The following is a 15,917-nucleotide window of genomic DNA, read 5'->3' as shown; positions in this document are numbered from 1 at the left end:
TTGAACGGATTGGGATGATTCAAAGTAAAACCCAAACCTATACTCAACCTTAGACCCTTAAAGGGTGGATCGGGTCCTGCTCACCCCAAATGAAAACAATTCAGGCCATAATCTTTCTCAACCCCCACCCACTTTTTCATTATTTTACCTCCTACTTTTTTAAAATTCCTATTCTATCCCCCTTTAAAACTCCCTAGGGGTATTTGCGGGCCGGTTTGGGTAGATTTTGGTCAAATTCAGGACCCAACTTATTCATAAATGATTTGATTCAGTCTGGGACCATGAGTTATCCATCTAAATTTAATATTTTTTTCTTAGAACTACTATTTTATATCATGATTCATCCAAATATCCAATACAATTAATATAATATTATCAAATATCTGAAAGTAATAAAATTGAATCATTTAATATCATCAACATAATATTCTAAAATAGACTAATACAAATTAAAATAAAATATTTTTCAACGAGATTTATTATAATAGTCTAAATCACAATTATTTTCTATAAACTAATTTATTGCAATAAGCTTTGCTACAACCAGATTTGCTGAAACAAATGAACAAAATATGATCCATTAATATTATAAACATTATAAAAAAAATAAATATAAATAAAAAAATGAAACAAATAACAATGTACGAAGTTCCAACACTAATAATCTCAACACTTAGAGTTTCAACATTAGTAGTATTTAACGTCAGACCAAACAACTCTAAAAAAATTTGATCGGTTCGGTTCGATTTTAATCGGATCTATAAATCTAATCCCATGATCCAACCTGTACATGAACAATTTTGATTGGTTCAACTTGGTTTTGACCCTAATACATAAATTACTCAAACCAAACTATTCGGATTAATTTTGATCAATTCGGGTTCCATGTGACCCGTACCCGTAAACACTCCTACACCTCCTTTTCCCCTTCCCCTACTAGGATGACAATGGGTAAGGTCCAAATAGTATTATAATAGCATCTCTATATCCGCATTTGAAAAATATTATCATATGATACCATACTCAGCCAAGTAACAACTTTAATTAGTTACCTCAATTAGGAAATCGTTTTCTGATGGTAGTGAATCACGATGAAAAATCATGGAGGTTTAATGCTACTATGATTTTTCAATATCATCCCCCACCAATCCCTCCCCCCATACCTTCGCATAGCGAAGAGCCTCTGGACAATGGGGTACGAAGTTTTATCCCCCACCAATCCGAACCAGCTAGAAAAAATGCCGATACACAGTAACCAATGTAAAGAATGCAAACGGAAAAATGGAATACTGGATCCGATGTTTGCTACACCCATGAACTCGCAATCTATTCTGATTAGCAAAATATTTTGAAAATCTACGTAGAACAGCATTTTTTTGTTTGAAAAAATAACATTTTTTTTTGTATTCTTAGCATTTTGTTTTAAATCAATGGGAATGTAACCTTCCTAGTCGGTTTACTTGCAAGGACCCCCAGCCATTCAATTGAAATTGAATATTAATAAATCCTAGTCACAAAATGTTGCCCACAGTGAAGAAGACATCTTCAACTTTTCCACCATAACCACAGCCGATGAATGATGCCCACAATTCAACAGCAATATTAACCTCCATTTTTTTTACTGAATTCATCCAAAATTACATGTCATTTTGGCATCCAGTAGCAAAATTTTCACATAATGTTTATACATGATGAATAAGCCAATAAAATAGGAAAGATACAACATGCTCTCCTAGATGTATGTTGACTGGATACAGGACCAGAAAACAAAAATTATGTAACTCTCCCAACGACCAAAATGAAAATCTAAGACAACGGTACAAAGACCATGCAGCTCCGGTCTACCACCTCCCAGAAAAAAAGGGGTGAACAAATTGAAAAAGTCAATCCTAAGACATAATTGAGGTAAAATTATACACATTTGCAAACCAAATAAATTTCACAGCTGGGGGGGGGGGGGGGGGGGGGGGGGAAATCATGCAAAGAAAATACATCGGAATAACGTGTAGAATTTGCCATAACCCGCACCAAAACTGTGACCGTTGTTGCTGCAAATTGCAACACAGTCGTTTCTGGAAGTGTCAAACGCCGTTTGGTTTTGCAAGCATCCAAGCTGGGTAACACGCATATATATTTAGCCTCATGGATGTGTATTTCGACTTGATTAGATAGTGAGATCTTTAAATGCCTCTAGTTTCCCGTTTGATGTGATGGAGCCCACATTTTGACCACCCACTGAATGGTTAGGACTCTCATTTTCAGAGTTCTTACGTAACTGATTGAAGGCCGAGTTGGGAGAGGCAGAGCTGTGGCATCCCTCAAAGTATGTAGAATATGGGAAGTACTCTGCACAACGCACCTTCCATCCTGCAAGAATATAGAATTAATCTCATGATGCACTATTACAAAAAATTAAATAAAAATAAGAAATCGGAATGAAAAATAAACCAAGAACAGCACACATAGAATTAGGCAAGGATTTAAGAAATTTAGGCACCAAAGTTTCCTAATTTAGAATAAAAGAAAGCTGAAACTTTATAAATTTTGAAGAACATTGATCCCATCTCAGCAGAATAGTTTTAAAGGCCATTTACCCCATCCCAGAATAGTGGCAAAAGATTAACATAACTAAATGTTTTACCAAACAATTTTCATCTCCTTTAACCCATTTTCTAAGAGAAAATCATGTCTACTTCAGAGCAATTAATAATTATTTAATCTTCAAGAGGCAAATAAACTTATGGCCAACCAACAGAAAAACTAGTCAGGCAACCCAAAAGTCCCTGGTTATACTTACTCAATGCAGCATCCTGATCAGCAAGAACTGTTCCAAGAAGCTTGTGAACTGCAATACAGTCTTTAAGATTCCATTCCCTGATTGGTCCAAGTGCTCCATTTCTAGCATAAGATATTCATTGAAAGATTCATTAATGCCATCACTGAGATTTGAAAGCCAAAAATGAATCTAGAAAAGAAACAAAGAGATTAAGATTATAAATCACATACAGAAACAAACATGACACATCATTCCAGGCATCATAGGACAAGATACATAAATAAGCACCTCTACACACACTTCTTGAAAAGAAAAAAGAAATGTCACTTTTTAACATCCTCATTTTAAAGATTTTTTACACTGCTTTGTAGATAATCTGCTACCGTTTATTTGATCTAGTATGTCTTTGCATCTTGGCTCTTGTTTCCATCTCTGGAAACAAGAAAAAACATTTAACCACCTTTTAAAACCTAAAATTAGAAACAAGGCAAGGGACTGTCTTTTACAGAAACACCATTTAGCACTTCAGGAAGAAACCAATTCATCTTCATCCACAAAAAAAAAAAAAAAAGATGGTAAATGTCACCCTCACAATCTAAAAACTCTATCTGAGCAAATGGGTGGCTCATACTCGATATTTTATAAGAGAAATGTACAAGAGTATACATCACTTTTATATTTCCCATATTCTCACTCTGCCATTAATTACTCCTTCTCTAAACCAATCAGCCTAAGTCCTCTCAATACTAATAATAAGGTCAGCAAGACCACAAGCACCCCCCCCCCCCCCCCCCCCCCAAAAAAAGGTGGGGTGAGATGACAAATTCCAGCAAGGTTTCTCATATCAAAGTCTACTATGATGCGGGATCTATTAGAAAATGCTTTCTTAATCCAATACATAACAGACATGACAGCATATGCATGTGTCAGAAACACATTAAGGTACTGTTTGGGCCAGCATTATGAGGTGTCTCTTCTTAAAAGGAGATGATGTTCAAAACAAGTTTTTTGAAGAATTCTTAAAAAAAAATTATAAAAGAAAAGAAAAAAAATACACTTGTCGAGTAGCTTTTACAGAGGGGAAAAACTGACTTTTTTAAACAGAGCAATAAACAAGAATGTGTTGAACATACTTAAATAGCATCATGCTTAAAATGTTGTAAATCATTACCTGGGCACAATGTTATTTGTTGACTCTTCAATGAACTTAACAGCCTCAGACTTTCTGTTTGAATCCAAAATATGCAATATTTCTGCAAAAGCTGCTCTATGCATCAAAGAATCTGCAAACAGAAACAAATTAAGAAATCTCCATAAAGAAGCTTGAAAGATATGCATTGCTGTATTGATGATAAGGTTCACTTTGACCTTTATGTTTTTCAAGGAATGAGTTGTTTGCCTCAAACAGGGATTTCTCATGCAGCTGACTGCAAAAAATATTTAAAAAAAAACAGATAAAGTTAAAATAAAATGATAATCATAAAATGAATAAAAGAATTGTAGATACCAGTCTCCAAGAGAACAAAAGGGGAAAAAAGAAATAAAAACAGCTGAATTAAGAACCTAATAGTTGGGCGCTCAGCCTCTAAGACACTCCAAATCAGTTTCTCACTGTCAGTCACAGAAGCATTCATGGATCCCACTTTATGGAAGAATTTAATCTGCAACATATGGACCAAAATAAATCCCAACAGAAATGTTTTTCCTCCTTTTGTGTACATGTGTTCGATGGAGGAAAGAAGAAATCACAAGAATAAAGTGGAAAATGAGAATAAAGAAATTCAGAAACAGACTAGGAGTAGCCGGTTCCAAATCCAATGGTAAATTTTCTTTCAATTGCCTATGTGCCATATGCTTTTCACGTAATCCATGATAAAGAGGAAAAGATTAAAGTATAGCAATTATAAATACCATTTTTATTAGCATTATTATTATTGTCCCTACTACTGTTATATTAAAAAGATGACTTTGCGGCAATGATGAGATCAACTTGTATTATTATTTTGATTTTGATATGAAAAATATTACAATAGTAAATTTTCTAATCCCAATAACATGGAACTAATGTATTCTTCAAAAGAGACACCATACCAAACAACGATGAGAATCAGGGTGTTCAGCATCCAATCTCAGTAACTGCTTTACAGCCTACAACTCCAAAGACAGAACAGAACACGTTTAATTGGCATTATAGTTTAAAATGTGTAGTTACTTAAAAGCAAACAAAATGATGCCAGCTGGGCTCCTCACACCTGCAAGGCAAGCAAAATCTTTTGTTTCCTTGTATATAATTCAAAAGAGAGCAAGTGCGTCTCCAATGAATCAGGGGAATTCTTCTGCAGCAACTTCAAGTATTTAGTAGCTTCTGACAGTGGATCTTCAACCTAAATAGGGGAAAACACACAAGAAAAAGGTGAATTTCAAAAATGAATTTGTGTAGAAACATTTTGGCATTCAAATTAGCGAGTTTGATAAACCTGACACTGTTATGCATTATACTGATTTTAACAGCTTTTAAATATGTCATGCACATAGACTATTGTATTATAACATTTTAACAGGTCAAAGTCCATAGATTTTTTATTTTTAATTGAAGAAAATGTTATTTGAAAAAAAAATTACAGAGGAACACTCTAAACCCTATCTAACCATCCATCTATATATAGCACAAGCAATGCAAGGGGCTTTGCAACTCCATCCTCCTGAATTATGTTATTTGTATTGTGTATTTCTAAAACCCTTTCATTCTTACTTCCCATACTATTGGTCTCTCACTTCACACATAATAATGCCATTATAACATCCTGTGATGATTAGATAGTTACAGTTTTTCTACCAAAACCCAAAATGCATGGTAACAATCCAGAGGGATAAACTATAGTTGCTCATCTTCTACATGAGCTCATGGAGAAAAGTTTTATTTTGAGCAGTGAATGAAATTTTAAAACAGCCAAATAAGAATCCCAACGGACACAGTTGAAATTATATTGTTTTGGGCCAAGAGAGAGGGAAAGGAGAATACAGATACTAAATAGAGATATCTTGCTTCATAAGATAAGATGTATTACAAAGTGATAAAAAAACATAAAGCATTACCCTTTATACTAAACACTAGATCTAAATAAGGAAACAAATCATGAAATGTAAGGAAATATGAAACCAATGCTAAGCGATCATCTTAATAAACTCTATATTACTCTAAAGATATAATCAAGATATTGGATATTTTATTTATTCTAATAGGAAATGAAATGCATTAAATTTGAACCTGCAACAACTTCTCTCCGTTTGGATCAGGGTCAACAGGTTTTATGTGCCGCTTCCCAGACTTTGATACCCCACTGGCACTTGACTCTTCATTCTTCTCTTCTGCCTCCTAAAAACAAAATTAAACAATAGGGTGAATGCCTTTCCAACAGGCAGTTCCACAAAAGCTATAGAAATTGACTACAATACCTTTTTGGCTCTTGCTTCTGCCTTTCTCTGCTTTTGTCTCATTTTCTTCTTCTGAGAAGGAAGCAACTTTGACATATTATCATCTTCCTCTGCTGTAGACTTTGGGGGAGAATCATGCAACTTAATATAGCCTCTGCAGCTCAAAGTGTTACATTCATGAGATCATAAACACAAAATCAGAACTCAGAAGTACATTGCTTTACTAGTATTAACTAAGGCATTTAGGACATAAAACCAATCAAACTTATAAACCCACAACAAACTTGAAGTATATCAAGAAAAACGTTTAAAAAGCAATCACAAGTTCAGTTTCCAATGCACATTGTACCTCGTATGTATGATTGAAGAGCTTTTAACTCCCATAACCCAGTTAATCAAGCTACCACACAACACTAACGGGTATAACCAGTATTGCAGAATACCAATGCTTTTAAAACCGGACCGGTCATCGAACCAGTCAAAGTTCAATGGTTCAACCGTGGTTGAACCATTGTTGAACCAATATTAATAAAACAATAATAATTAACTAGTTTATAATTAATTCAAAATAAATATAATATCACATAACTTTGTAACATTAAAAACTAAAATAAAACATAATTTTACAAGTTCTTAACATTCAAAATATACATAAAAGTCTAATCAAATATATAATAATATAATACTTAAGTTTAAACTTCAATAAAATACAACAAAGTAACCGTAAAAAAAATCAATAAAGTCCATTAACAATAATAAGTTTATGTTTAGAATAAAAAAAGACAAATTAACACAATACAAAATTAAAAATATCAAGATATAAAAAAATATAAATTAGTAAATTATATGTTTTATAAGAAAAAAACTAATAATATTAGATAAAATTATTTATATCTATTTATAATATTTATTAAATGTGTTTTATTTATCTTTAAAATATTATACATTCAATTTTTTATTTTTTTTTGGAAAGTACCGGTTCTAACCGGTTTTTATTTGACCGGTTCTTGGCCAGTTCTCACTGGGTCTGAAATCATTTGCTTTTTTAGAGTGACCGGACCGATCACCAGTCCTGTTCCCAATTGAACCGGTCCGGACCAGTTCTGACAACTATGAAGAATACTAACAAAAGACATGATATACACCTGATAGCACCAGCTGCTGCTTTATGAAAATATGCATGTGAGTGCAATTGGTCTTGAAATTTAAGCATTTCCACATAAGTACACAAAGTCATTTTCCGTAAGCAGTATGAATGAAAATCAAATTGGTCCTCAGTAATATCAGCATAATGCTTCTCCACTGCTAAAAATTTCTTGAGTGCCCGTCCAAGATCACCTTGACGGAAATAGCTTTCACCTGAGGCAAGCTCATACCTTCCAAAGGTAGATGTGACATGTTAAGAAATTAAACCACAATATTCGTTTGATGTGCAAAATATTAAAATATCATTATATACCAACCACATGCACTGCATGTCATGAAGGTTATTGTGTTGATCCCCATCTTTTGTGAACAATACAGCAGTTTTTTCAGCCAAAGCCACCTTGGTATCAAGGGAATAAATAAATATAGCAGAATCAGAAAATGAAAATGATAAACCACACCAATTACAATGCCCGTGTGGTTAACAACCAAATATAATAATTCAAAGCTAGACAAAAACCTGATCAGCCTGCAACATGCGCTTTACACATTCACTATTAACATAGCGATCGGCAAGATCCATACACCTAGCTTCATCTGCAAATGCAGCAGCAGCAACCAAATCACCAGCATGCTTCAGTATCCGACTCTGTTTTACAAAGACAAGCAACAATCTATAAATTTTGCTATAGACTGTTGAGGATAGCACGGCAATTCCAAAGTCAGTTTCACACATAGTCTAACTTGGACTACAAGTTACTTAATTATCTAACTTTAATTTTCCAAAAAAAAAGGACCAGAAAGAAATGAAGAGAAGTGTTTATAACTCTAAGCAAACCTTAACAGAATATAGATCAATGACTGTAGGTGTATGTTCTATAGCTTCATCAATTTTAGAAAGAGCAACTTCATATTGGCCTCGCCTGTCATAATGCTGCACCAGTACAAATCATCTTAGTGAATGGGGATAATGAATCTAAAAATCAAATAATAGCTACCAACCTGAGCCAATAAAAACAAAGTCCACATGAGAGTTGAAGGAGGTTCTTTGTCCATCCTGTAAAAGATAAACAGCGGTTAGCTATGTAACACAAGAAAAGAATTCCTAAGTACCAATTATAAGGTTCTTTGCCATGGCCTCATAGATTCTCATGTTTTAAGGGTTTCATTTTGGTGATTTGCTTATGGTTGTTCCAATGAAATTTCAATTACTGATCTGCGAAGTTATCAGACAGATGTGTTTGTCTTGAAGTTCTCTTCTCTTCATTCAAGAGCTAACCAAGAGAGAAGAGTTCCAAGATAACATCTGCAATTCTGCACTGTATGAACATTTTCATGTTGTAACACATGAATGGAGTAACAAATAATTTACCTTCCAGGATATTGGCCAGACATCCTAATTGAACGCTCTAACTCAAGAATAAGTTGTTCCAAAATGTCTGCCTGGACAAGTTTAAGAAAAAGAAAACAATAAAAACCCACATAATCAATAATGTTCAGCATCATAAATTCATAATATACAATAATGGCAGAAAAAATTGATCATAAGAAATCTCATACTCTCAATAATAGAAATATATGTGGCAAAACTGACCTTCCCAGGATGATTGTACAAAGATGATAGATCAGAGAACAGAGATGGAACTCCCTAGAAACAACACCAAAAGAAATTCCAATCAATTCTGAAACAACTAAACTAGGCATAATACAATAAGAAAAGGAACTTTGTAAACCTTGGTTAGGAGAGGCCTAATATAATTGTCTGCTGCTTCTCGAAATTTGTCACCTTGTAGAAAATCTAGTGGTATTCTCTGGAAAACAAGAAGATCAAATAAAGAATGAATCTCATTTAAATAAAAAAACTGCATCCCAACAACGACACTCATGTTGATAAGAAATATACTCGTGAAACACCAAAACAAGGATTCTCTCATTGGCATGCATTTCATAAAATTGTTATAGAAGGGAGAAAACATTAAACACTGGTCACACTTATTATGCTAATAGATATTCAATCCAAGTTTTCTCAATATTTATTATAAAGCAATAAACAATGAAATTCCTGCCTCCTAATAAAATGGATAGCAACGAAGCAATATTGAAATGGGTTTTGAAATGGAAAAACCCATTACCAGAGAAAGGAGGTACTGAAAAAAATCACAACTCACAAGTGATACAAAGACACAGATATATATTATCTTTACATAGATAACATACCAGAAATATTAGTTAGATGATAATTGTGATACATGAAGGCAAGATATTAAATAACAGGTATAAATAACTACCAAAAAATAACAATACATAACATTACCTTAACAGCAGAAGACCACTTATATTGTTGTACAAGTGTTTTGTACAATGAATCTAACCGATCTATTTGATCAGGAGAGTACTGGCCATCTTCTAAATATAATCCAACACACTTTTGGAGACCTTCATAATATCTGAAAAGTAACACGAATCATGAGCTTAAATTCAGTTTCTACAAGTACAGTAGGCAAAATAAACTAATATCATATACACAAAAATACAGTGTAGACAGCGTATCAAACCAAATAGAGCCAAATTTTAAAAATAAAATAAAGCAATTCTGCAACTGAACCAAAATCATCCCCTCGTCCATTTACACTGGTGGCTAATAAAAAAATATAACAATTTCTCTAAAAATTAGGACAAGACATGCACTTCTTATCCTAATCTAACTTTGCACCGTACCTTCACAGGTTTAATGACAGGTCCGATTTTTAAAACATCAACAAAAACTATCCCATAATTTTTTTATGAAAATATACCATTAACTTTTATAACCCAAAAGACAAATTGGCTTCCAAATAACTTACTATAATAAGAGAAGAAATATATTTTTTAAATGAAGTATTCACAGCAGATATGAACCAAAAACAATAAATATAAAAGGCTATGACAAGATAAACAAAAATATATATCGTCTACATGTCATATGATAAATGGTGGGGAAGTAAAAGCCAACAGTAGTGACAAAAGTATAATCGAACAACCATAGAATACATGTGTTCATCTCAATCTTACCATTTGAAACACAATGAATAATTAAAATGGAACTTTTATGAATAGAACAATTTTATTGAGAACCAAGAAAGGTGCCAAAAAAAAACAACAACAACATCAGAGAAAAAAAAACACCAGAAAAGGACTAATCAATCGAGATACTTAAACCTAAAATATAAGTGGCAACAGAGATCACCTATAATTATCAGGATTCATGGAAAGTAATGCCTGGTACAAAGCTTCGCCTTCTTCTAGGTGACCAAGCTTTACTAAAAGTGAAACCTCTTGTTCTTTGTATACAAGTTTATCAACCTAGGAAGGCATATTCGGAATCAAGTTATACATCATGTATTAGTTACATTTATCAAATTCCCCAGGTTAATAAAACTAAAACATACTTACAATTTTAGATTCTTTTTTGTGCAACTCCTCCAGAGCTCTCTCAAGAAACCCGCATTCCTCTAACAATGAGATCTGGGCAATAATATTTAGTGCAGAGAAACACCACGGGGAAAAATAATAACAGCAGTCAAACCATATTAAGATTTCATATTCTTGAACATTCAACAGTAGAATTGACAGCAAAGAGAATTGTATTCAACAAATGTAATTTGACCATATATCAAACTATAAAAGTGACAAAAAAAATCCAATTGATTTATAAAGCCATAGTGGATACCAGCTATCATTAGCATATAAATTATTAAAGAGCATCACAAAAAGCCAATACACATTCAGTTACACCAACCCTACTAAGGGTCTTATCTTATCTAATTGATAGAAGCTTCAAAGTACCATGAATACCACCCAGAGTTCAACCTGAGAATTAATAATGAGTATTATCATTTACTCCACCTGCTGCTTAGGTTATGTGAATAAAATAACTGGTGCACAAATAAGCCATTTTCCAGCCCATTATGCCTCACAGAAGTCACCAATACCAAGACTTGTACTAGACAGTGAATACCATATCTGTTGGACATATTTTTAAATAGGCCATTGTTTGGACCAAGGGTTGACCCAGTCAGGTGGCCAGTTTACTATATTGACAGTCTGACAACCCAAAATTCATAAATCCAAACCACTGGGTTTGACAGAGAAAAAGGTCAACATGTATAAACAGTCAATCGTGGCATTGAAGTCACAAGATTTTCTCATACAGTTTTGAAGTAAATATTAGCAGTTAGTTATAAACAAAATTTTGATGTCTAAAACTTAAACCAAAAAACAGTAGCCAATTTAAATATTCATGTAAACAGAAAGCTAATTACGGTAAAAGTTACATGAAGCACCAAATATCTGAATAAGCATCATGCATTAAAAAAAGTAACAGCAGCAAACACACTGCCAGAGGAAAACCTTGTATAAAAGCATTTCCCCATGCTCACACCGTTCATTTTCTGGAGGATGATCCTCTTCCAAAGTCCCTTCATATGCTTCCAAAATTTCAACTGCTTTGGATGCACTGGTACACATTCAAAAGGTAGGTATTACAAACAAACAAAAGAACGAAATTATGATTTCAACAGCATTCATTTATAATAGCAAAACAAGAGTAATGCTTGAATCAAAGGTTCAGGGTATAGAGATCAGAAACTAAAGGAAATGGAGGACCTTTTGGGAACACATATGATGCAATTGGTTCCCAAAGAAACAAAAATTCTCCAATCAGTTCCTCAAATCAAACACAACAATATTTTTCTACATTAAGAAATTCCTTTATTTGTTATTCACTAACATTATTTATACAAAGAACCACACACACACACCCCGAGTCACCCCCCCCCCCAAAAACCATCTTAGGACCTTAGAGCCATTATATAACCTTGAAATAAGCAAACTCATGCTGTAAAGAACCCCAAAACTGCCAATTATTATATTAAAAAAAGTACAATAGGGGCAAACAAAATAAAAAGATTTGAGGCCCATGGCTGTCACCATTTGGGAGAAAATAATTCAATATAAATTCAAATCATACTTAGAGTTCAAATGATGGGCTACAGAAAATCCAATCCAGTTCATGCGATGATTTGGCTTCAAAGTCAAAAGTTGTTGTCTTGTCTCGACAAAGCCTGACAAATCTCGCATTTGTGCCTGTGAGTGAAGAGTTACCATAATGAGTCAAACAAATTAAATCACAAAAATCTTCATGACAATATTCAGGTCAGTTAAAATTAGAATTTCAAATTTATGTCATCATCCATATATTTAAAATCATCTCCATGTAAGTGATGTAACCCATCTCTTTGTAACTTTCTTGTTTGATCACATGTTTCATATGACTTCTAAGCAAAACCTATCCTACTCATCAAATGTGCAGATTGCAATCAACTGAATCAAGTGACAGAAAATCAGTGTTATGGCCAGATATCTGCAGCAACAGTTTATGGAGTTTTTCTCTCTACTATTAAATAAAAAAGGCATCCTCCCATGATATGGCCTTTCTTTGTGCACTTCAAAATTCAGAAGGGAAGGAGACCAGAAGGAGATTTTCATTCACCTTTCCCCTTAATCCAGCCCAAGTTCAAATGTCATAAATAATTCTAGTTTAAGCATAAGTACTCTACGCTGAATTTGAAGTGGCCACAGAAGAACATCAAAAGCATGTTTGGTTTGTGTATTTCCTGTTATCATTTTCAGTAAAACACAAAACAGGCTTCAAAACATTCTTTGGCTGTGTTTTCATAAAAGAAACATTTCTCAGAATGGGCCAAATGCGAAAAAAACAACAAATAATTCACAGTTTCATTCTCAAATTTCAAATTCTGGACTGGAAGTTGAAACAACTGTGACAACTTAGTAACTATAATAAAAACTACACCAACCCAACATAATTTCTAAAGGGAAGAGGGGAAAGATCACGAGTTCCATTCCCTCTACTAACAAAAAACTAACATGTGCCGATAAAAATAGAAAAAAAATCTAAATTTTGCAAATTAGTGGTCTCTAGGAAATGAAAATAGAAGACAAAAATAAAAAAACACCTCCAGTTGTTAAACAGACTAACATTATGATTTTCAAACTTAAGTACATGCCAGCATAATCAAAGACTAACATCCAAGTCAAATTTATTGATTATAGAGAAGCAACTAAAGGCAAATGCATTTAAGATGCTACCTGTAGGAGTGATAGGTCACGAAGAATTTCAATATTGTCGGGATCAATTCTCAGTGCATTTCGATAGCACTTGATCGCCTCCCTGTATTCTCTGTCTGACCGATAAAGGAGACCATAAACATGCCAGCAAACATGACTTTTAAGGTCATTCTGTACCAGAACAAAAATCAAAGCTGGATCATCTGACAGACAACTATTGTAAGATTGATAAACGATGTAAAATTAAAGACAACAAACAAACCTTTAATCCTTGCCGAACAAGTTCGTATGCTTCAGACTTACGGTCCATGCAATTTAATGTCAAACCCTTCATCGATAAAGTTTCTATCATCAAGAAACAGGAACGGACACATAAATAAAAATTATGACCAAAGAAATAAAATATGCTGCAAATAAGAAATAATAGATAGAAAATGGGGAAGGGGGGAGGGGCTAACATTGCATTTCTTGCATGACTTACTTAAACAATTAAGGGAAATAAGATGACCCCTGGCCATAAGGAAAAACTTAGAAAATAATCACCAAAATAATAAAGTATACCTCCATGGTCTGGAAATTTTTTCAAAATTGCATCAGCTGCTTTGAGACCCTTTTTATATTGTTTGGTTTCATATGATTTCTGCAGAAACAAAAACAATGACACATAATCTCCACATCAAATTTACCCACCACCTCCAAAAACAAGATTATTCCACTTGCATAAATAAGTGGATTTCCCACCTACTACAAAGAACAAGAACAATGTCAAATGTATTCAAACTTCAACTACTTTTGTCTTTTTTCAGTTCTAACTCCTTAAAGATGCAATAACTATTTCCAAAGTTCATTGTTTTTATTATTCACAGCATGGCCAAATGATTAAGTCTGGTAGCATGCACACACACACACAGTGATAAAAGAGAGTTGAATGGCGACGCATGGACACCAATATTTTACAAATGCTCCATCAACACTTATCAATTCACTATCTCTCTTCCTATCAAGCCAGATCACCTATGCTACCTACACTTCTCTCTCTCTCTCTCTCTGTCCCTAGGTGTAGAATAGCATGCAGTGTCCATGCAACATTCTCCTTGATAAAAACAACCACATCCACAGTCATTCTAATATCAGTTGGAACTGCCTGCTTCCTATGGCCGCAGGAGAGAAGCCAAAGCCAATAAACTTAAACTCTGAAATGCCCTAATTCCCTGAAAACCCGATACTCCGTGTAAGAACTTACAAATAACAATTAAGGAAAATAACTGAATATCCCAATTTTCCTTTGGTCCTAGATTTGCGGCACCGAAAGAAAGTAGCTCCTACGGAAAACAAAGAGCACAGTGAAGCCAGCAAGCTAAAAGTCCATAGTACCAAATCAAGAATTCCCGGAAGACATCACAAATTAGAAGTTTAGAAGAATAAAATTGAACCGAAGATCCCTAACTATCCTTGATTGAGATTCTCAGTGAGCGAAGATAGCGTGAGAAGAGAATCTAGGGTTTTAAGATGGGGAAGCAATCGCGTTGGCATGACACAGACACACAGTAGTGATTAAAGTTGCGTGGAGCTACGATAAGCAAGCATAAAAAGCAAAAGAGAAATGGTGGAAAATAGAAAGCGAATCGAAGCTTACGACAATAAGCTTGAAGAGGTTGGCCTCCTTGGGGGGCAGAGAAGCGCCCATTGCTGCTGTGATGTGAGTGTTGCAGAGAGATTCGATAGGAAGAGAATGAAATGAAATTAAATGATAGGGTCACGAGAAAGAGAAAGAGAAAAGCCTGGTGGCGTTTTGTGAGCTGCAAAGCAAAGCGAGGCAACCCTACAAGGAAAGTGTGCGCTTATGTACTGTGTCTAACCATCAAATTACCATTTACTACCACACAAGACCCAAAATCTAATGTGTACAAATATTTATATTTATTCGAAAACACTTTTAATGTAATTTTAAAATAACTATTGCATGAGGTAGTAATTTTATCATAATAATTTATTTATAATTTAAATTTTAAAATAAGTATAGACATTGTCATTATTATCTTCTAATTAAATTTAATTTACATCTTACACATCCCTCACTTGTATCAAACTCAATTAGTGGATCTCAATTTAGGTCCATTACCCGTGGACTCCTCAGCCCAATCGCTAGGCATCGTTTGTTACCAACACCCTTAACCCAATTGTTATTTACACCTCTATTCTTACTAATATATGTCTCATTTATTTTTTATTTCAAAAATACATTTTTCAGAAAAGAGTTTCAGGAAGTGTTAAAATTTTAACACACTTCTAAAAATAGTTCATGTAAGTATTAAATTTTAACACATTTTGAAAAGTAATTTCCAAAAGCCATTTTTTCTATAAAAAAAAGAACATTTTTTTATCTTAGTCAAAAACCAAAGATATTTCCCCAACTCATTAGTTGAGGAACTAA

At 33.8% G+C, this 15,917-nt stretch overlaps 1 protein-coding gene across 1 annotated transcript; it reads right to left on the bottom strand.

Moving 5' to 3' along the window:
- Positions 1 to 1,589: 1,589 nt before the first annotated feature.
- Positions 1,590 to 15,306, bottom strand: LOC114422423 (N-terminal acetyltransferase A complex auxiliary subunit NAA15-like). The gene is made up of 26 exons (XM_028388765.1): positions 15,120 to 15,306; positions 14,045 to 14,123; positions 13,746 to 13,828; positions 13,505 to 13,654; positions 12,366 to 12,481; positions 11,747 to 11,852; positions 10,790 to 10,861; positions 10,584 to 10,699; positions 9,672 to 9,804; positions 9,091 to 9,168; positions 8,952 to 9,005; positions 8,730 to 8,800; positions 8,360 to 8,414; positions 8,196 to 8,291; positions 7,878 to 8,006; positions 7,675 to 7,757; positions 7,357 to 7,587; positions 6,233 to 6,365; positions 6,045 to 6,152; positions 5,029 to 5,160; positions 4,868 to 4,924; positions 4,340 to 4,437; positions 4,145 to 4,203; positions 3,948 to 4,059; positions 2,798 to 2,898; positions 1,590 to 2,367 (listed from the first exon to the last, which is right to left on the bottom strand). The coding sequence occupies exons 1-26, from the start codon at positions 15,168 to 15,170 to the stop codon at positions 2,165 to 2,167; spliced, it is 2,706 nt and encodes a 901-aa protein (XP_028244566.1). The 5' UTR covers positions 15,171 to 15,306; the 3' UTR covers positions 1,590 to 2,164.
- Positions 15,307 to 15,917: the final 611 nt, after the last annotated feature.

Source organism: Glycine soja, chromosome 8 (assembly GCF_004193775.1).
Source record: "Glycine soja cultivar W05 chromosome 8, ASM419377v2, whole genome shotgun sequence".
Lineage (NCBI taxonomy): Eukaryota > Viridiplantae > Streptophyta > Magnoliopsida > Fabales > Fabaceae > Glycine > Glycine soja.
The sequence above is the reverse complement of the archived record's forward strand: the minus strand, read 5'-3'. Positions and strand labels throughout refer to the sequence as shown.